The sequence below is a fragment of the Mustela lutreola genome, chromosome 16, assembly GCF_030435805.1.
Source record: "Mustela lutreola isolate mMusLut2 chromosome 16, mMusLut2.pri, whole genome shotgun sequence".
Taxonomy (NCBI): domain Eukaryota; kingdom Metazoa; phylum Chordata; class Mammalia; order Carnivora; family Mustelidae; genus Mustela; species Mustela lutreola.
This window is the reverse complement of record NC_081305.1, coordinates 40,622,832-40,644,081: the sequence shown is the minus strand read 5'-3', so window position 1 is coordinate 40,644,081 and position 21,250 is coordinate 40,622,832. Positions and strand designations below refer to the sequence as shown.

At 48.9% G+C, this 21,250-nt stretch overlaps 1 protein-coding gene across 1 annotated transcript in view; it reads right to left on the bottom strand.

Moving 5' to 3' along the window:
- WDR88 (WD repeat domain 88) overlaps positions 1 to 21,250 on the bottom strand; it is a 43,358-nt gene that overhangs the window by 8,994 nt on the left and 13,114 nt on the right. Inside the window, exons 2-9 of the mRNA XM_059151928.1 lie at positions 19,691 to 19,801; positions 14,504 to 14,592; positions 13,100 to 13,163; positions 10,699 to 10,837; positions 8,881 to 9,010; positions 3,479 to 3,666; positions 1,664 to 1,746; positions 339 to 407 (exon numbers count right to left, since the gene is read on the bottom strand). Of these exons, the coding sequence (XP_059007911.1) occupies positions 339 to 407; positions 1,664 to 1,746; positions 3,479 to 3,666; positions 8,881 to 9,010; positions 10,699 to 10,837; positions 13,100 to 13,163; positions 14,504 to 14,592; positions 19,691 to 19,801 (873 nt within the window). The remainder of the gene's footprint in view (positions 1 to 338; positions 408 to 1,663; positions 1,747 to 3,478; positions 3,667 to 8,880; positions 9,011 to 10,698; positions 10,838 to 13,099; positions 13,164 to 14,503; positions 14,593 to 19,690; positions 19,802 to 21,250) is intronic.

Here is a 21,250-nt window from a genome sequence, read left to right as displayed (position 1 = left end):
CCAATGAGCTTGACATCTCCCCCAAAAAGGCCCCCTGTTGGCTCCATCACTCACTGGTCTGGGCAGGCCCTTGCTCCAACAAAGCTCAAATGTCAATGGTCACAGACACAGAAATCCCTGGCAACTCCCCACGTAAGCAGACATAAGGACCTGCTTCCCACGGTCCCTGCCAGCTCCCTGCATTGAGGATGGCTTGGTGTGGCTGGGGGCGGGGGAGGGGGTGGTGGCCGGGCTCAGACTGAGCCAGCCCAGGAATTTAGCTTGACAGTAACACTCCTGTGACACCAGTTCTGAACGTGAGAGAGACTGGAAGTCACTCAGAGATTGGCCGCTTTTACCTTTGAAGCAGACAGGACCCATTTCTTGTTGTTGCTAATGGCAACGTCTGTCACCCAGTCACTATGGCCCTGAAGAAAAATAGAATTTTAACAAGCGCCTAGAGGAAAAACCTTGGTAAGCACAACAAAGACAAAAAGGCAAAAGTCAGGACCCCACGGATGCCTGCGTTTAAGAGCAACTAATTGCGTTTTCTGGACGTCACCCGTGACGTGTAACACGAAGTGTAAAGGGTGTCAATGCACGTGTACGTGATGGCACTGCGCTCTTAAAACAGAACTCCAGTGTTGAGCAGGATGGAAGAAGAGTGACTATATTCCCAGCTGGCCCCAGAGCACCTCTTGCAGGCTTTCGTGTTTGCCTTCTCTGTTCTAGGAAATAACCACTTGGAGGTCCTCCTGGAGAGGGGGGGCTTTTGCTTCGAGTCGCTGCAAACTTATCCCCTGTGGCCTGAGCAAATGGGGGGTTATTTTCCTCAGGCAAAAAGGAGCTCAGAGGAGAGAGATGCTTAATGACGTCAGGGCTCTGCGTCAGCATCTGGACCATTCTTCAACCTTAGGGAAAGAGGTGGAAGGCGAGCCAGTGTGGTATGATAGGAAGAAGGAGAGCAGGAGAGAAGTGAAACTGCCGTGCGTAACAAAGGACGGGAGCTTGGGGGACCAAGATGTATGGATGCAAGCCAAGCTTTCACAGCCAAACCGTGAGATCACTCGGTGGGAATCTTGGGGTATGGGAGCACTTGGCACGGAGGCATTGCTGTAGCCAGTCCTAGGACTGCCTAACCTCTCTGGGTTCCTGCCAAGTTGGGACAATCCATCCCCTCATCATAGAGACACTTTTTTGTGTCGAGTCTCCTCTAACTTGTAGGCAAAAGCACTCAGAGACCCGCCATTCTGGAGCCCAGAGCTATCTCTGCAGGCCTCATTATGGCATTCATCTTTCTCCTGTTCTTAGACACTTTTCCACCTCTGAGTTTTTGCATTTGTTGTTCCCTCTGCCTAGAATGGCCTTCCCACATTCCTCATTCACCCAGTCTTTCCTTGCCTTCAAGTTCTCAGCTCAAATGCTACCTTCTCCAAGAAGCCCTCCCTGTCGAACCAATTGTGGATTCGTCATTGGGGTCTATCTCTTTCACATCACCCTGTTGTGATTTCTCTGTTTCACTCATCATGGTTAATGATCTGCTTGTTGGTTTCCTATCTGTTCTTCCCCACAGAGTTGTTAGCTCCAATGGGGGCATCTAGGTCTGTCTCACCCACTACTGTATCCCCAGCACCCAGCACCAAGCACCCAGCATGGACCCCCTATCTGATGCTGACATCGGTACCTTCAAGGAGAGCTTCCGGTAGCCTTCTCCTACATCCCAGATAGCCACAGTCCTGTCAAACCCTCCAGACACGAGAACAGAGGCTGCAACACAAAATGATAACATTTCAGAGAAGGGGGGAGTCATCTTCCCCCTGCCAAGTGCTCCCCCTTTCAGCAAGGTCAAAGTGGGCTGAGGTTGCATTGGTGTGGTGACACCATGGTTCAGTCTAAGGACACTCCAACCCCTTCCTGGGGTGGCTCGATGACCCCCAGCCAGTTACAGTCCATTTTCATTATTCACAGCAGTGACGTTCCATAAAGCCACCACAGATGCTGAATTAGACAATGGTGAACAATTTCTCCTAGGGAACCTACCTATAGGGTGAGGTTCCTAGGAGCCTCTCTGGTCCCAACTTTTCATTAACCGATCAATACATAACCTCGTTTTAGATCTCCTGCTGAAACACACTGTAGTTGACACACAGTTTTTATTCATTAACATTAAATTCACAGCCATCAGTGTGGGAGCTGATGCCTCAACCGGCTTATCCAACACCTGTGCTTTCCCTGTAAGCCGCGTCACCACCTTCCTGCGCTGAGGAGCACTGGACAGCAAGCACTCCGGCCCTGTGCTTGGGGGCTCTTTAAAGAACAGAGTCACCAACCAAGTCCACCAAATGCAGAATAACTGGGCATTCAAGGGCCCGCAAAATGGACACTTGCCAGAAAGGGAGCTGGAACAAGAAGGCAGAGGGCCGCCTTGTTCAGCCGCAGCTGGGAGTGTGTGGGAAGGCCAACTCACACTCTTCGCTGCCCTGCGTGTGTCCACAGAACCCTGCCACATCACAAAAGTGCCACAAATGCTGATTTTAGGGTTACGAATAAATTTCATCCAGTACGGTAATTCACAAATGCGGAACGTGTGAATAAGGATAATGGCCAGTACGCAACTCTGAACCCCAAAAATACAAGGACAGAAACTGGTGGGATGGCCCCTAATGGTCTAACTCACAGAGACTGCTTAAGAAGAGGTAAGGTTGTTCAAAAACACCCTAGCATTTCGCAAGCCAGGCTCTGATTGCTTCTGTACTGGCTGGGGGCCCCTGATATACACACACACAAAGCGAGCCCCACTTCCCAGGAGAATGGAGGAGGAAAGCCATTGGTTCCTGAGTGTCAGGGACCGTCACTTCCCTCACTGAGGCTAGTGGCCTGAGGCCGCTTCCTGTCATCACCTCTGTTGGCACCTGTGCCCCTTCATTTGTCAACAATGCCCTCACATCCCATGAGGAAACACCCCACACAATCCTCTCATTCCCTCTGGTTGGAGAGTACTGACTCTGACCTCTAGTTCAGAGGGGTGGGCAAGTCACTCAAACCTAGCCAATCAGAGCCTTTCATCTCCTGGTGAAGTGATTGGTTCTGAGGTAGTTGTGTGTCCCAAGCTGAGCCAATGAAGCACCGTCCTGGGACTTGCACTAGTACCAAGGAAAAGAAGGGTCTCTCTTTGGCCAGGACTGGCTCCCTAACAGCACTGTCTTGAGTGTCTGGACCCAGCCACACCTGAAGTGAGATCTGCTCTTGGACTTCCCCATTCCAGGGGCTAGTAAATATCTTTGGCTGCTAAGCCACATTAAGCTGAGTCTCTGCTACTTGCAAACTTCTGCCTATGAATGTCCCTCCTGGCTTGTGTGTTCTCATTGAAAACAAATCTACCCTCACCATTGGTGAGGAATTGCCTCTCTTTATGATGGCAAGTCCAGCGGAATGGAACACAAGATCTGCCCCCAGCACTCCCACAGGTGTGAAAGCTTTCTATGTGTTCATTACTCACTGTCTCTGGAAAAGTGGCAGGAGCTCACAGAACCTTCATGGCCCTTCATCAGAGTCGCACAGGCTCCAGAGTTCCGAAACTCCCCCGTATGGACATTCCATATTTTTAAGGTTTTATCCCAGGAGCTTGTACACAGGAAATGGCCACTGAAGGTAAAGCAGCAGTTTGAGATTGCACCGGAATGTGCCCTGAAACACAGATGGGAGGGTGTACCCATCAGCACCTCATGCCTGGAGAATCAGGGGACAGAGCTGAGGTGAGGGGCACGGGAGCTGACTTGGTCCCCTGTGATCTAATGGACATCCTTCCTTTGATCACTGCCTACCATGGTCCAAATCTTTTATTCCCCCCATTTTATAAAAATTTAAAGTCTAGTTAGTTAACATATAGTGTAATATTGGCTTCAGGAGCAGAATCTGGTGGTTCATTACTTACATACAACACCCAGTGCTCGGCACAGCAAGTGTCCTCCTTTCGGCCCGTCACCCATCTGGTGCACCCCCCACTCACCGCCCTCTATCAACCCTCAGTTTGTTAAGAGTCTCTTACGGTTTGCGTCCCTCTTTCCTCTCTCTTTTCCCCCTCTTCCTCTTGGCTCATCTGTTTTGATTCCGAAATTCCCCATGAGTGAAATCATAAGGTATTTGTCTTTCTCAGACTGACTTATCTCACTTAGCATAATACATTCTAGCTCCATCCGTGTCGTCGCAAATGGCAAGATTTCATTCTTTTTGACGGCTGAGTAAGATTCCATTGTATATATATTACCAAGGTCCACATCTTCATTGCTCTGGCTATGCAATATTCTAGGATTTCTCAATCATGGCAACACTGACATTTGTGCTACCCACAATTCTTTGTGGTAGGGGGTTGTCCCATACACTGTAGGATGTTGAGCAGCGTCTACTAGATGCCGGCAGCACCTACACTCAGCTACGACAACTAAAAATATCTCCAGACATTGGCAAATTGTCCACTGGGGGACAAAACTGCCCTGGTTAAGAACCACTTCACTGGGATGCCTGGGTGGCTCAGTGGGTTAAGCCACTGCCTTCGGCTCAGGTCATGATTCCAGGGTCCTGGGATCGAGTCCCACATCGGGCTCTCTGCTCAGCAGGGGGCCTGCTTCCCTTCCTCTCTCTCTCAGCCTGCCTCTCTGCCTACTTGTGATTTCCCTCTGTCAAATAAATAAATAAAATCTTTAAAAAAAAAAAAAAAAAAAAAGAACCACTTCACTACTTAGAGCTACCTGAGACTTGAGGGAAACGGGCCTCAGAAAATCTGTTAGCAGTGGTCAACAGAAAAACAGCCCTTAGGGTCTCGTCCTGGGTCACACTCTCGTCCTGCTCACGCTCCTCCTCGTTTCTCGCCAAGACCTGGAGGCCCCTCCTTCCCCCATCCCTCTCTCACCACCTTCTCCCAGTGCCCTTCTCTTTTCTCTCCCTCTCCCTTCAACTGTCTTCGGTCATTAAAGCATATCTGAATGCTGTGCATTTAGTTAATTTTTAGTTATCCATTCTCAATTTTTTTTAAAGACTTTATTTGACAGACTGAGATCATAAGTAGGCAGAGAAGCAGGCAGAGAGAGAGAGGAGGAAGCAGGCTCCCCGCAGAGCAGAGAGCCCGATGCGGGGCTCAATCCCAGGACCCTGGGATCATGACAGGCTTTAACCACTGAGCCACCCAGACGCCCTACATTCCCAATTTTTATGTCTTTTTTTTTTTTTTTAATATGTCAGAATTTGGCTGTTTTTGTTTTCTTTGTGATCCTCCAAGTATTTCCCCCTGGAATTTCACCTTCCATTATAAACAGTTTTCAAGAAAACCTATGAACATAGATGAGCATCTCCGAGTGGCCTGGATCATAAAATCAGTCATTTTACTTGAAGGAAAGCTTGAACAAAACTGTTTTTTCTAGAGCTCAGGCCAGAGTTTTCAACTCTGCTTTCGTTCTTTGTAGTGCACAGACTAAGAGCAAAGGAGAAGAAATGTCAACTTCCCAAGGTTAGGAAAGTCAAACTTTCCAAATCTCTGTGGCTGTTAGGCTAAGAGCCATCCCAGCATATACTGGAGATGGATAAAACACTTTCGCCAGAATCCAAACACAGTGTTTGGGATTTAAACCAGGGCTATCTCTATTTTCCAGGAAAATAGAAATTCCATTTCTCATAAAAGATTGTGGTACTTAACAGTTTGGGGAAAGTGGTTATGTTGCAATTATGTCTGGGCAGGATGGAATTAATGCACCTTTCCCTATTCCTCCTGCTAAATACAACTAACAATCCTGGGTATTTATAAAGCAAAGAGGAGACTAGGAAAGATGGAGGTAAGAATGCAGACCAGCATGACATCTTGGGACCCAAGAAGGCATACTGTGTGTTCCTAGGGTTTTATTTTCTTCACCTATCCTATACTGAATACCAGGAAAGCCTATAACCCAAGAAACAATGGGGACCATAAAAAGGCCCTCAAAAAAGCCTGTTCTTTCTAGCCAGATAGATAGCTGAGCAGGACAGAAAACTTGTGGCCACACCCCACCTTATTCCAGCCAAACATCTCAGGAAAACCTGCATCCCATCCCCACCCCTGCCAGCAAGGTCCAAGAAGGAAGCCTAGACTGCTATCCTTGCCAGACTCTACTGAGATGGTCTGCTAGAACAAGATTTTAGGACTGAGAGTTTTCTAATATAATTAATATACACAACATCCACGACACAACAGGAAATCACTCATCATACTAAGAGCCAGGAATATGTCATTGCGAATGAGAAGATAATCAACAGATGCCCAACAGTGAGATGACACAGACATTAGAATTATCTGACAAGGATTTTTAAGTGGCCACCATAAAAATGCTTCTATGGACAATTATAATCATGCTTGAAGCAAATGAAAAGATAGAAAGCCTCTGCGAGGAAATCAAAGATGTGACAAAGAGCCACATGGAAACTTTACAACTGAAAAATAGGAAATTAAAAATTAAAAATTCAATGAAAAGGACAGAGAAAAAGAGTCATTGAATATGGAGACAGACAATACAAATTAAACAGTCCAAAAAATAGACTGGAAGGGGGGAAAATAAAACAGCTTGAGAGACTTGTGGGACTATAACAAAAGATTGAAAATTTGTGTCATCAGAGTTCCAGAGGGGAAAGGGGGTAAGTGCTGAAAAAGTAATCAAAGAGATTATATCTGAAATTTTACCAAATTTTCCAAAAGAAATAAACCCACAGATTCAACAAGCTAAATGAGTAGGACAAACCCCAAGAAATCTATCCCCTGACACATCATAATTAAACTTCAAATGCAATACTTGATCTCTAGATCATGAGTTCAAGCCCTCTGCTGGGGGTAGAAACTACTTTTAAAAAATGAAATTAAATAAACACTTAGTTGAACTTCTGAAAACTTAAGACAAAGAAAAAATTCTTGAAAGCAGCAAAAGGGAAATATAATTTGAACGGCAGGAGATTCTTCATCAGAAACCATGAAGGGGTGCCTGGGTGGATCAGTGGATTAAGTCTCTGCCTTCGGCTCAGCTCATGATCCCGAGGTTCTGGGATCGAGCCCCTCATCGGGCTCTCTTCTCAGCAGGGAGCCTGCTTCCCCCTCTCTCTCTGCCTGCCTCTCTGCCTGCTTGTGATCTCTGACCGTCAAATAAATTTAAAAAAAAAAGAAAAGAAACTGTGAAGATGAGAAGAAAGTGACAGGAAAGATTTCAAATGATGAAGGGAAAAAAAAAGAAAGAAAAAAGCCTGTCAATGCCAATTTTTATATCTGGCAAAAATACCCTTTAGGAATGAATGGGAGGGGTGCCTGGGTGGCCCAGTCATTTAAGTGCCAGACTCTTAATTTCAGCTCAGGTGATGATGTCAGTGTTTGCAAGATCGAGCCCTGCCTGGGGCTTGCGTTGGTCATGGAGCCTACTTGAGATTCTCTCACACTCCACCTCCCCTGGCTCCTTCTGCCCCTCCCCTCTCCTCTTGCTCCCTCTCCCTCTGCTCCTCCCTGCCGCATCTCTCTAAAATAAATAAAAATCTTTTTTAAAAAATGGTTAAAATGAAATTTTTATGTTATATATAGTTTTACCACAATTTTAAAAATGTGCTATTCCCCCAAACCACTGAACTATACACTTGAAATGGGTGCATTCTCTTGACCGTGAATTATATCTCAATAAAGCTGTCAAAAGAGAATGAAAGACAGGCAGGAAGGAGGGAAGAGGAAAGTGAATGACCGAGAGACAGGTAAGAGCGATTTTTCACTAGAGATCTTTTTGTTCCCTTTTAATTTTGTACTGTGTTGCACATTTTACATTTTCAAAAAGTAATTTACATACTTTGGAAATAAAAACCTGCAAGGCCCCTTGTTCATAAACATAAAGTCCCCTTTGTTCATAAATAAAGAATTTAAGGACGTTGACAGCAGAGCATGACATGAAGTGTGGGCTGCTCTGTATGGGGGGCACTTAATCTCTTCCTTTATTTTTTCTTGCTAAAATCTACATTCTCCCCTCCCAAAATCCTACAATTGGGTTGATCAAAAATACCAATAAACATTTTGCTCATTTCTCTTTCCACCCCAATGGGGAAAACAGAATGCAGTGGGCTGTGATGCCCACAGCAGGAACCTTGGCCACCTCCGTTCCCCACACGCCTCACTACCCCAGGGAAGTGGCCCACGGCACCCCCAACCCGAGCGTCCCTGAGAGTCCCTCTCAGTAACAGAGCTTGTGCTGAGCATGCACTGTGGGACCCGTGCTGAGGACCTGCATGTGCCGTCCTGCTCAGACCTCACCTCTGCTCAGTTTGCAGGTGAGGAATCTAAGGTCCAAAGTCACAGAGGATATAAACCTGCACACTCTTAACCTCTGGCCAGATCCCCAAGGGACAGCCTGTCCCAGGCCAGCAGCACTCGCCACTGAGTGCAGCTGGCAGGGTGATGGGGCATGTACACATTCTGGGACCCTGCCATCCAGGGTCTGCTGGGGAGGACTGGGCCCCCTACCTGATGGGAACCACCTGCCAGGGAACTCTCACGCGCCCTGGATGATCAGATTGTCCCCTTTTACAGAAGATGCTGGAAATTCACATTTGGGAGGGAGGTGGGAGAGCTCTGCACCATGATTTCCAGAGTTGGCTCACATGGAAACAAATGCGCCTGAGCCCTATCCCCACTCACAAGCCACAGCTAGTGATGCCCACCACCGCCGCTCCCCCACCCCCCACCTGCCTCCCTCCTTCCCTTTCTCCATCTCCAGCCTCCTCCAAGCACCCTTGGCCAAGCTGGGGATGCCCCATGTGGACACCCAATCACAGGCCTAAGGTGGGCAGGCCAAATCCAGGAGGGCAGAATGGGGACTCGGGCCCACCTCCCAGCTGCAGGATTGGGCCCCTCCTCACTTGGTGATGGTAAGTAGCGTGGCCTGGGATGTAATATCCCAGATCTTGATGCTTTTGTCCAGTGAAACAGAAGCCACCTTCTGGCTGTCGGGGTCAAAGCAGCATGCTGTGAGAGACCGGTTGTGATGATCTGAGGCACAGGGAAAGCAAGTCATTACCTAGCATTCCACAGGCCTCCGCGGGGGCAGCAACCATATCACAGAAACACAATTCCTGTTTCACAAGGCACTCTATACTCACACAAACATTTCTCGGGTGCCGACCGTGTGCCGGGCTAAGGCTGGCCCAGCCCTGAAAGGTTGAGGAGGGACCTTAAAAGTTAGTGGGGTGGGTGGGGGCGCCTGGGTGGCTCAGTGGGTTAAAGCCTCTGCCTTTGGCTCAGGTCATGATCCCAGGGTCCTGGGATCGAGCCCCGCATGGGGCTCTCTGCTCAGCAGGGAGCCTGCTTCCTCCTTTCTCCCTCTGGCTACCTCTCTGCCTACTTGTAACCTCTGTCTATCAAATAAATAAATAAAATCTTAAAAAAAAAAAAAAAAAAGTTAGCAGGGTAACCAGAATGGGAAGAGGGCCTCCAGAAGAAGGAACGGCAGGTGCAAAGGCCTGAAGGTGGGACAGAGCATGGAGAAACGAGGTGAGCAGCTGGAAGCTGGAGGCTGAGGACAGGAAGAGGATGAAGTGACATGGGAAGGAGAGAGGTATAGCCAGGGGACAGCGCTCAGCCAACAGAAACACAAGGTACACATGGGAAGTAGGCGTGGGGTGTGCGAATGCTCCGGCGAGGTCAGGAAGGCTACCCAGCAATGTGTCGTTAAGATCAGACACCCCAGCAAAGGAGACAGGACGCAGAGAGCAGCCTTTCACTTCTTAACTTTATATGCTTATTGCATTTGTTACGATGATTACATTTTTTATTATTTTACTTTGAGATAACCGTCGATATGCATACGGTTGTCAGGAATAAGAAAGGGAGATCCTCAGGCGCCTGGGTGGCTCAGTGGGTTAAAGCCTCTGCCTTCGGCTCAGGTCATGATCCCAGGGTCCTGGGATCGAGCCCCGCATCAGGCTCTCTGCTCAGCAGGGAGCCTGCTTTCCCCCTCCCCCATCCCCACCTCTCTGCCTAGTTGTGATCTCTCTCTGTCATATAAATAAATAAAATCTTCTTTTTTTTTAAAGATTTTATTTATTTATTTGACAGACAGAGATGACAACTAGGCAGAGAGGCAGGCAGAGAGAGAGGAGGAAGCAGGTTCCCTGCTGAGCAGAGAGCCCGATGTGGGGCTTGATCCCAAGACCCTGAGATCATGACCTGAGTTGAAGGCAGAGGCTTTAACCCACTGAGCCACCCAGGTGCCCCTAAATAAATAAAATCTTAAAAAAAAAAATAAGAAAGGGAGATCCTGTGTGCCCATCACCCAGTTTCCCCCAATAGAAACAGCTTGTATAAGTGCCGTACCATATCACAACCAGAAAATTGGCATCTGATATGTACTATCTTTATAATTGAAAAATACAGGTAAAAATGTTATGAAGGCTGAGCCTCCACTCAAAGAGAGGTTGGGGTTTAACTGTCTACATGGCACTGAACCAGAACACTGTTTCTTCTATGACAAGCATGGGGGCTAATCCTGTCATTAGCTTGAACCGATGAGACTTGGGCCAGGTCTTAGGCGCTGGTGTTTTGTCAGTGAGGGTCCCATCTCTCATCAGGTGGCTCATTACAGCCTCAACAAATAGGGCCACTGAAAGTCACTGTTGGTCAGGAGACAAGTGGCTGGTACTGCAGCAGACAGAACAGAGCAGGCGCCCCTGCAAACTCACTTTTGATGTATGACACGGTGGTGGTGTTTTCTGCATCCATTATACAGATGGCCCGGTCCACGTCCAGGGCTAAGACCACATATTTGCCATCAGGAGAAACCTTGCAGGAGGCTATGAAGGTTTCGTAATTGATCTTCCACTGAATAGGGCAACAATCAAAAGGTGATTTTCTCTCTAGCCCCTCGGTCCAGTAGAACTTTCTTGGATGACAGAAATGTTCCATCTATGCACCATCCAATACATTAACTAGTCTCTGGCCACACAGGGCCATGGGGTACTTGCAATGGGCTAATGCAAATAAGGAACTGAATTTTAAATTTGGGTTGGTTTTAATTAATTAAATTAATCAATGTAATTAATGACTCTGTGTCCAGGACAAATGGACAAGGATAGGTATAGCATCTAGTGGAACTGGCCACAAGGCTCTCCTAATGGCCAACTTTTGTCCTACTCATTAGGGTAGGCAAGTGTTTATTAAGTGTCTGCTCTGTGCCTCGCACCATTGATAAGACACCAGAGCCCACCCCTCAGGCCTCTCACATTCCCCCAGGAGAGGCTGGCAGCAAACCTCAAGCAAGGGACAATGAGCTACTCAACATTCTAGGAAAGGAGGTCCCCTCTGTACGTTACAAATGATGGCATTGCCACCATGACAGTTATAAAATACACCCACAAATTCTCGGACAGTCTTCCTTCCAAAAGGTAGAGCCTAATTCCCCACCCCTTGAGCCTGGGCTGGACTCATGTCCAACGAATAGAATATGGCAGAAGTGACAGTGTGGGACCAGGTCATAAAGGAAGCTGTGCCTTCCCCCTTGCTCTGTTTTGGATCACTCACTCTGGGGGAGTGAACTGCCATGTCCTGAGGATGCTCAAGCAGCCCTACGGGCAAGAGCAACTGAGGGCTCCTGACCAAAACCATGTGAGGGCGCCATCTTGGAAGGGGAGCCTTCGGCCCCAATTGAGCCTTCAGATTACTGTAGCCCCTGGTGACCTCTGAACTGTGACCTCATAAGAAAACTGAACCAGAACCACCCAGCTAAGCAGCTCCTAGATTTCTGTCACAAAGTGGGAGATAATAAGCATTTGTTGTTTCAAGCTGTTAAGTTTCAGGCTAATTTGTCAAACAGGGGTGGATAACTAATTCAGTTAGTTGGCAAGTGGCACAGATCGCTGGTGCACCAAAAATAAATCAAAGCACTAACAAGATGCTTAAAGAAGCAAAAGAAAAGCATCTCAAACAGCAAAACTGGCTGGAGACAAGAGCAGGAAATGTACAAGAGAAGAAACAAACATTTAGAATAAACGGTCCAAGTTGGAAGTGATCAACGCTAGTCTCATTTTTCCACCAACCCAAGTGGCTAAAATGTTTTAAAAACCATGCTGTCTGGCTGATAAGATAGTGAGTGCCGCTCCAGTGCAGTGGAGAGGAGCTGGCACAGATGTCCAGAGGATAGTTTCTAAAGGCCATGTTTCTACACCAAATTAGCAGTAAAATCCAGCTCTATTTCCTTAAAAATATTGCATTGTGTGTATAAAAATTACATGCCAAGTTTCCCCATCGTAGTGTCGCTTATGGTAAAGAAAAGTAAAAACAGCCTTAGTGTCCTATACCACGGAATAGTGCAACACAGCCTGACTGATCCACGCCATGGAATCCACGCGTCCATGAGAAAGGATGACGTCAGTGTGTCCTTACCCACCATTTATTTTTGAGGGGAAAAAAAAAGTCAAGATCCAGAAGGTATGCACAGAGTGATGATACTTTGCTAACAGAACATACTCACCTGTGTTCATCTGGAAATGTGTGCGGACAGAGAAGAGATGTCAAGATATTAACTATAATGTCTGGGATGTTTACGGTGAATCTAAGTGGATCTTTGCACGGAGAAGAAAAGAGGGGCAAAGGGAAGGTGACGAGCTCCCTGGGGAGCCCCTTTGGCAGGGCCAGGGCTGCAGGGGCACTGGACAGAGAGGGAGGGAGTCTCAGGCTGGTTAGGATGGATGGATGGCGGCCCATCCAAGCTCCCCAGAACACTCGTGTTTTCACCACGTGGCCTTTGTCCCATGGCCTCAGCTCTACTCTGGCCCCATCAAATCCCACATCCCCATGGGGGATAGAGGCTTAGCCTGGTCCCCTTAGCCTGGAAAGCCATGCCCCATTCTCCCTCACTCCCTCTCCTTGTGTATTCAAACCCCTCCCATCCTTCCAGCAAAAGCCCTCCTCTGCCTGCCCCAAGAAGCTTTCCTTCCCCAATGCGCTCCCCTGTCCATCACCTGGCGTCCCTGACAAAATTCTCCTTTTCGGGAGAGACTGGTTTCCCAGCCTCCGCCCCCCGAAGGAGCCCCTCCCAGGCCCAGTCAAGGGCCTGTGCTGCCGCGCGGGGCGGGCCACACTCACCAGCAGCTTGCCTGTCTCAAGGTCCCAAGCCTTCACCGCTTTGTCGTAGGACGCTGTGATAATTCTGCCAAGAAAATGACCCAGATAGTTACAGCTATGAGCTCTATGGAAAAAAAAAAAATACATAGAAAATTCTTCATAGAAAATGTAACTTCAGACCAAGATTGCAAGTAATGCCTGAATCTCTCTCAAGATGATACCTGAGCCTCTTCCATGACCTCCCTGGAACCAGATGGAACCCCACGCCAGGCACCACTGCACACTCTTCCTCAGTCCCTCAGCCACCCAGATATGTTCCTCCATCTTCGGGGAATTAAAGGGACTGTGTCTTCTCTCCTGTGAATGACAGTCTTCTTCTGAGGGGACACCTACCACGGACCACCCCTTTCCTTCTCTGCTCACGGGGCTGTCTTTTTACAGAAACACTCTGACAGCTCACTTCATTCTAAAATGTTTTCTTGTACATTTAGCAACATAACATAAATGTACCTTTGTCCATACTAATATACATGTACCTCTCTCCTGTTGCATGTTTCTGTGACAATCCGTGTGCCCTGTGGAAGATGGATTCCCATGCGAGTTTTTACTGGCTTTGTAGCTGCTGCACGGGGTACAAGCAAATGTATTTTAAAGCAAAGCCCCTTAGGACACTGGGTGGCTCAGTCAGTTAAGCGTCTGCCTTTGGCTCAGGTTATGATCCCAGAGTCCCGGGATCGAGTTCCGCATCAGGCTTCCTGCTCAGCAGGGAACCTGCTTCTCCCTCTGCCTGCCTCTCTCACTCTCTGTCTCTGTCAAACATATGAATAAAATATTTTTTAAAAAAGTACCTTGTGTTTTATTTATTTTTTTAAACGATTGTATTTATTTATTTGTCAGAGAGAGAGAGAGAGAGAGGGCATGAGTGAACACAAGCAGGGGGAGGGCAGGCAGAGGGAGAAGCAGGCTCCCTGCAGAGCAAGGAGCCCAACTCGGTACTCCATCCCAGGACCCTGGGACCTGAGCAGACGCTTAATCGACTGAGCCACTCAGGCATCCCAGCCTCTTGTGTTTTAAAGGCCATCTCATGTCCTGGCCTCTGTCTCCCCTGTGAGATGCCACCTAGGACTCAGTCCTCGTGGCCTCCTGCAGCTTCAGCGGGGCCACGGGTGTGACCACGGAAAAGCAACTCTGTGAGGGAAACGCAGACTGGCTTTGTCTGAGCCACCACACACACTGTCTTTTCAGTACTTTTTCCAAGAGTGGCCGTATCCCCTGGACCCTCACAGCAGAACATGGGAACTGTGGCGACAGAGGTGGGAGAGGGGGAACATAGCTGCCAAGAGGACAGAGCAGCGTTCCTGGCGTGCTGCACACGGGCTTGTGCCCTCACTCCACCTGTCCAGCGCCAGACGAAGGAAAGGTCACCTTTTGCTGTCAGCCGTCACGCTGCACTCCAAGACAGGAGCTTTGGGCTTATGATCGAAATCCCGAATAACGAAGCCATCCACAGCATCCTCAAACCAACAGGAGAGAGGGAGAGAGAGAGAGAGGTCGCTGAACTGCTGGTGGACGTCGTGCACTGAGCTCGATGGCAGCCCTGAGCTTGTCCACAACAGCAAAGTGGGACAGCCCCTGGTCCCATGCCCCGCGCCCCACTCCAAAGGGCAAAAGAACTTTCCAGCCTCTCCCCAGAGCAGCAAGGGCACCCTGCCCATCCCCCTCCCACCATGGTGTCCCTGGAGAACACCCCCTCCCCTGCACAGGCACAAGACCCAAACAGCCCCTCCTGGGGCAGGGCCGGAGATAATTTCCTCCATCTCTACTGGCCCAAGGGGCTTGGAAGAATCTCGCAAGACATTTCAAGAACTTGTTAAAAGTTCACACCCTTTGACCCAGCAGAGCTACTCTGCGTGGTCTCTCCTAATAGGCAGAACTGTGTTCAAAGACTTGTGTGGAAAAAGTTCATCAGGCGTTAGAGGGGACGGCGGGCACACCGGCCCGGGCCACCCCAAGGGAGCAGTTAAATGAGTTTCAGCATGCCAACAGTGGGTGCCAGCCATGAGTAGCAAGCCAGCAGTTGGAGAATACGATGAGACCGAAGCCAGGCAATAACTCGAGAACAGGGAGAGAAGAAAAAGGACGCCGAAGTGAAAAGCGCCTGTTGTGGCAGAGGTGAAATATTTTCAATTAGAAACACGCCAGGAGCGTTTCAGGATAAGCTGCAGGGGAAAGTCCCCATGAAAAACAGATTAATGGTAAAGCAATGAATTCCTAGAAAGATGGTGGGTTGCTGGGTGAAAATATGGAGCTTGGGTGCCTCTCGGCTGATGGGGGGCAGGACTGGGACAGTACTTCCTGATGGGCAGAGCCCACTGTGCATTGAGAGCCCAAGTCGAGGGGTGCCTGGGTGGCTCAGTTGGTTCAGCATCTGCCTTCAACTCAGGTCATGATCCCAGACTCCTGGAATTGAGTCCTGCATAGGCTCCCTCCCTCTGCCTGCTGCTCTGTTTGTGCTCGCTCACTCTCTGAGAAAGAAATAACTAAATCCTTAAGGAAAAAAAAAAAGCCCAAGTCGTGCTGGGGGGCAAAGAACCCTATGTCAGGGGTCCTCAAGACCACCCCCAGGCTCAGTGATCCTCCAGGACCCCCACAGGACCCTGCAGATAGTCAGACTCACAGCCAAGATTTACTATAGCAAAGGGCACAAAGCAAAATCAGCAAAGGGGAAGGAGCCTGGGGCGGAGACCAGGGCAAGCCTCCAAGAGTCTCTCCCACTGGGTCACACGGGACACGCCTAATTCCTCCACCAACCCCATTGTGGTAACACATGTGATGTGTCATCTATCTAGGAGACATGCCTGAGCCTTGGGGCCCGGGATTTTGGGGGGATTCTCTAGCATACACCAAAATCCAGACTCCCAGAAGGAAAGCAGGTGCTCAGCACAAACCACGGCTTATGCCAACAGTCCGGGTGCCCTGAGCTCTCTTTATCACTTAGCGGATTGCAGGACACCACGGGCCAGTCTGGCTCCCAGCTGCCGGCCAAGGCCAGCCTCGCAGGTAGTCTCACACCTGCTATGTGAACCCCATTCTGCACAGACCAAGGCCCTCAACCCCCTCTCCGTTAAGACCTGAAACAGTGGGGAGTCGTGTTTGGGGAAGCCAGCAGGCCCTAATCAGAGGCAGGGGGAGAGAGCAGGAGTCCAAAGAGGACCTTGCCAGGGCAGGACACATCCAAGTCGCAAGCCTGGACTCACAAGTCTACTAGCTCGGGAGGAGAGAACGGGTCTGGGTAGCCTGCGTGCCATCCAGTCTCCCTGGCTGGTGCATGACTCTAGCCCAAACATGGAACCAAGAAAATGATCACTGTGGGGCCTGGGACTGCGGTCTTCGTAGAGTCCCTGGGCAGTCTAAGGGCAACCCTGTGCCCCGCAGGGTCCATGTGCAGCTTCAGCATTTGATAGTGACACCTGCTGGCCAGGACAAGGAACAGCACCCGCAGACGTTGGAACAGGTGCACTGCTGTGAAGAGAATCCTTCCGCGAGAGGTAGATGGCAAACAAGCCAGATTTTGTTAGGGAAATCCAAAGCAGTGGAAATGTCTCTGTTTCGTACTGAATATTTCTTGAAATAAATAAGCACCCTCTTCACCTGGCACTGGGAGGCAAGAACCCCTCTGGACTCAGATAATTAACTCAGATAATTCAAGGCAGGGGGCGGGAAGGAGGAACTGGTCAGTTTCAATGAAAGGGAAAGAGGGGCTTTTTTCCCCCAATAAATAGTTGGAAAATAGGGAAATGTGACAATACCCACAGCTCAAGTTTGAAACGGTTATACAAACAGTGTTTCTTAGTGGTCTCAATTTCGTAAACGTGGGTATACACGTGGAAACAAGAAAAAAATAAACTTCTATTCCAACATTCTTGTAGCACTTAACTCCAGGGTTGTGAAATGATGGCTCTTGTTTTTCCTCTGAGTTGTGAGAAGAACCACCAGAGTTGCTGTTTCTTAATGACTGGAATGAGGCATGCCGATACATTAGAGGGATACTGGATTAACAGTGATTTTTCCCAGGGCACCTGTGCGGCTCAGTCGGTTAAGCATCTGACCCTTGGTTTTGGCTCAGGTCATGATCTCACAGTTGTGAGACTGAGCCCCCACTTCAGGTTCCGCACTTAGCACGGAATCTGCTTGAGATTCTCTCTCTCCCTCTCCCTCTGCCCCTCTGTCCCCCCCCCCAATCTCTAAAAAGAAATTATTTTTCCCCCAGCTTCTTCATACATGTATGGACTTTGCAAACTATTCACAATGGTCCACAGTGAGGATGAAGGGAGCTTCCGAAAGATTAAATCAGATGCTTGGGTTCTGGGTGGGGCCCAAGAGGAGGGACAGGAGATGGGAGGTGACAGGAGTGGCGAGAGGAGGGAGAAGCAGAGGGACATTTTGGCAACAGGAGAAGGCGGTGTCCTGGGCAATGGCAGGGAGGGCTCAGGAATGGCAGCGGCACTGGGGCAGGGAGAGCCATGGGAGAAGCCATCCAAAGGGCAAAGGTGAGGAAAAGAGAACCAGGAAGAGGAAAGAGGACTTCTTGGAGGAGGTGTCAGTGGGGCTAGCCAACGCAGACAACTGGTGACTCTGGTGGGGGCCAGGGGCCGGGGCATGGTGGGAGGCACAGGGAGGGAACTTGGGAACTTGGCAGAAGCAGGCAAGGCCATGAGCAAGGCTGGTATTGGGACACTGGGACAGGCCGAAGCGACTGTATCTTGGATACACTGGTGTGGGCCAGGCACCCGGCCACTATGCAGAACCAGGGACAACTCAGTGGATGGTCTCTAATCTTGGGACAACAAGAGAAAACAAGTGGATCTCCCCTTTTAGAGACAAGAAATTGGGGCGCCTGGGTGGCTCAGTGGGTTAAGCCGCTGCCTTCAGCTCAGGTCATGATCTCAGGGTCCTGGGATCAAGACCCACATCGGGCTCTTTGCTCGGTGGGGAGCCTGCTTCTCTCTCCCTCTCTGCCTGACTCTCTGCCTACTTGTGATCTCTGTCTGTCAAATAAATAAATAAATACTCTTAAAAAAAAAAAAATAGAGACAAGAAATTTTTGGCCCCCAAACAGGCAGATCTCCCCTTTTAGAGACGTTTGGCCCAAAAGGGAGTCCTTCCACTGGTTCAAAAGGTGAGAGGACTGTGTGGGGGGTGGGGGGTGGGGGGAGCTGAGCTGGCCAAGCACGATGCACACTTGTAAGCTGCTCTCCCCCTCCCCTGGGTGATGACAACCCACAGAGCCCCTCGCCCCTGGTTTCTCAGTCTTCCCAGAGGGTTGGGAAAGGCTTTAAGACTCTCAGAAGAGGGACGCCTGGGTGGCTCAGTTGGTTAAGCAGCTGCCTTCAGCTCAGGTCATGATCCCAGCGTCCTGGGATCGAGTCCCACATCGGGCTCCTTGCTCCGCAGGGAGCCTGCTTCTCCCCCTGACTCTGCCTTCCACTCTGTCTGCCTGCGCTCGCTCTCGCTCGCTCGCTCTCTGACAAATAAATAAATAAAATCTTTAAAAAAAAAAAAAAAAAAAAAAAGACTCTCAGAAGAACCGAAAGTATTCTCAGAACGAGCTCATGGACCGCAGTTGAGGTGAGGAGTGGATGCCTGTTGGGGCCAGGCAAGGGCCAGGCAGGCCCTGGGGTAGCCCCAGCACGAGTTGGACCAGGAGAGTTTCAAGGAGGGTCAGGAGGTCACGTGACCAGCCAAAGTCACACAGCTGAACAACTTGGACCATCCCCAAACTCTCCTGCCTCCTCTGCCTGGCCTTGGTACCCACTGATGACACAGAAGATGACCAGTGTGGTCATCTGGAAGGTGAGGAGCTATCCTTCACCTGATTACCCACACCAGAACCCAGGAACCAGCCTAGATTCCTTTCTATCCCCTCTTGCCCCAGAAGCCAGAGGAGATGACACACAGTCAGTCATCTGTGGCCTGGCCCCTGAGGGACAATGCCATCCCCTATCCCTGCTCCCTCATCCTCCTCACTGACTGGCAATACCCCCAGACAGGCCTGCCAGCACCTGCGGGCTATGCCCAGAGTCTTTGAAAGAGTTCTCGGTGGCTACATCTCTGCAACCTCATCTAACCATCTCACATCCCTGTTCTTTGTGCCGTTTCCGGAACATTGGGGCACTGAGCCATACTCAAGCCTGCCCCTCCCAACCAGCCCTCATGGACAGGTCCCCGGCCTGGCCATACCATCCCTGTGAATGGAAGTGAATTTTCCAAATGAGACAGAGACCCAAAGAGAGGCCACAGTTCAGAGATCCCAGGCACAGTGGGAACTGTCCAGCAGTAGGTGGGGCAGGGGGCAGAGTCCTGCCAGGGGTCCCCATTGCCCGCTCCTACTGTTTCCAAATCAACAGGCTGCCAGCAACCGCTTTAAATTCATCTCTCTCCAAGGGCTTGACACTAGGGTTGAACCCTCACTTGTCTTCTCCTTCTGCATTTTTCTCAGAAAGTTCTCTCCAAGTCTTTGGGATCCTTGAGCATCTGGGAACTCTCCATAAGATGGGGCCCAGCTTCTCTCCTCCTGGGATGTTCTCATCCCACCCACACCAGGCCACCTACCCACAGCTTCAGGGTACTGTCATGGGAACAGCTGAGGAACTTCGTGTCATCCACACAGAAGCTACAGGAGCTCACAAGGTCCTTGTGTCCCCTCAGAATTTTAAATGGGATCTGAAAAAAGAGAGCGATTGAATTGAGTGCAGCAGTTTACAAAATATGAATTAATAGCGAAATATCAATCATTTTTCTATAAAACTGGAAAAAAAGAACTAAAAAATTCCATTAAAGGTATCAGAATAGGAATACATTTAATTAAAAAATACAAGTGTAAAACTTATACTCTGAAGATCACAGAACATTGTTGGAAGAAATTTTAGAAGACCCAGAGACACGAGAAAGCAGTCCATATTCAAGGATTAGCTATTCGCTTACTATTGTCAAGATGAGAATACCTTCCAAGATGATCAATAGAGTCAGTAGTGTCCCCTCAAGATCCCAGCTGACCTCCTTTCCAAAACTGACAAGCTGATCCGAAAACTTATATGCATGCTCAAGGACAGCAAAATAGCCAAAACACTCCTGGAAAAGAATGAAGGTAGAGTACTCACAATTCCCAATTTCAAACCTTATCACCTAAAAAAAAGTGACCGTAATCAAGACAGTAGTTACTGGCCTAAAAACAGTCATAGGAATGGGTGGAACGGAGTTGGGAATCCAGAAACAAGCCCTCATGTTTTAGGTCACTTGCTTCCTTAACAAGGGGGCCAAGTGATTGAAAATGGAGATATTTGTCTTTTCAACAGATCGTGTTGAGACAAATAAAATCCACCTGCAAAAGAATGAAGTTGGACTGTTGCCTCACGCCATCTACAAAGACTAACTCAAGATGGATCAAAGATCTCAATGTGAGAACTAAAACCACGAGACTCTTAGACACACACATAGCTGTAAATCTCCGGGAACTCCTGTTAGACAATGTTTCCTTAACTCCGACGCCACATGCACAGGCGGCAGCAGCAGCCACAATGTGAAACTGGGCATTATCAAAATTAAAAACCTTGCCCTTTGGAGGGCACTATCAGGAAGGTGACAAAACAGCCCACACAGTGGAAGAAAACTTTTGGAAATCGTATATCAGATGAGATTTGTATCCAGAATACAGAAAGAACGCTCAAAACTCAACAATAAAAAAAGAAACAACCTGATTTTAAAATAGGCAAAACATCAGAATAGGCATTTCTCCAAAGAAGGTATGTCAATAAGCTCTAAGCATATGGAAATGTGGTCAACAACATTAGCTATTAGGAAAATATAAATCAAATGTAAATTGAGGGGCACCTGGGTGGCTCAGTCTGTTAAGCATCTGATATTGGCTCAGGTCATGATATTGGGGTCCTGGGATCCAGCCCCAGTTTGGGCCCCCTGCTTGGCAGGGAGTCTGCTTCTCCCTCTCCCTCTGCCCCTCCCTCCACCCAAGCTCACAAGTTCTGTCTCTTTCTCAAATAAATAAAATCTTAAAGGAGAAAAAAAGGCCATATTGAGATACACTTCATATCCACCATATCCACTAGGATGTTACAATAAAGAACCCAGATAATAACAAGTGTTGGTGAGAATAGG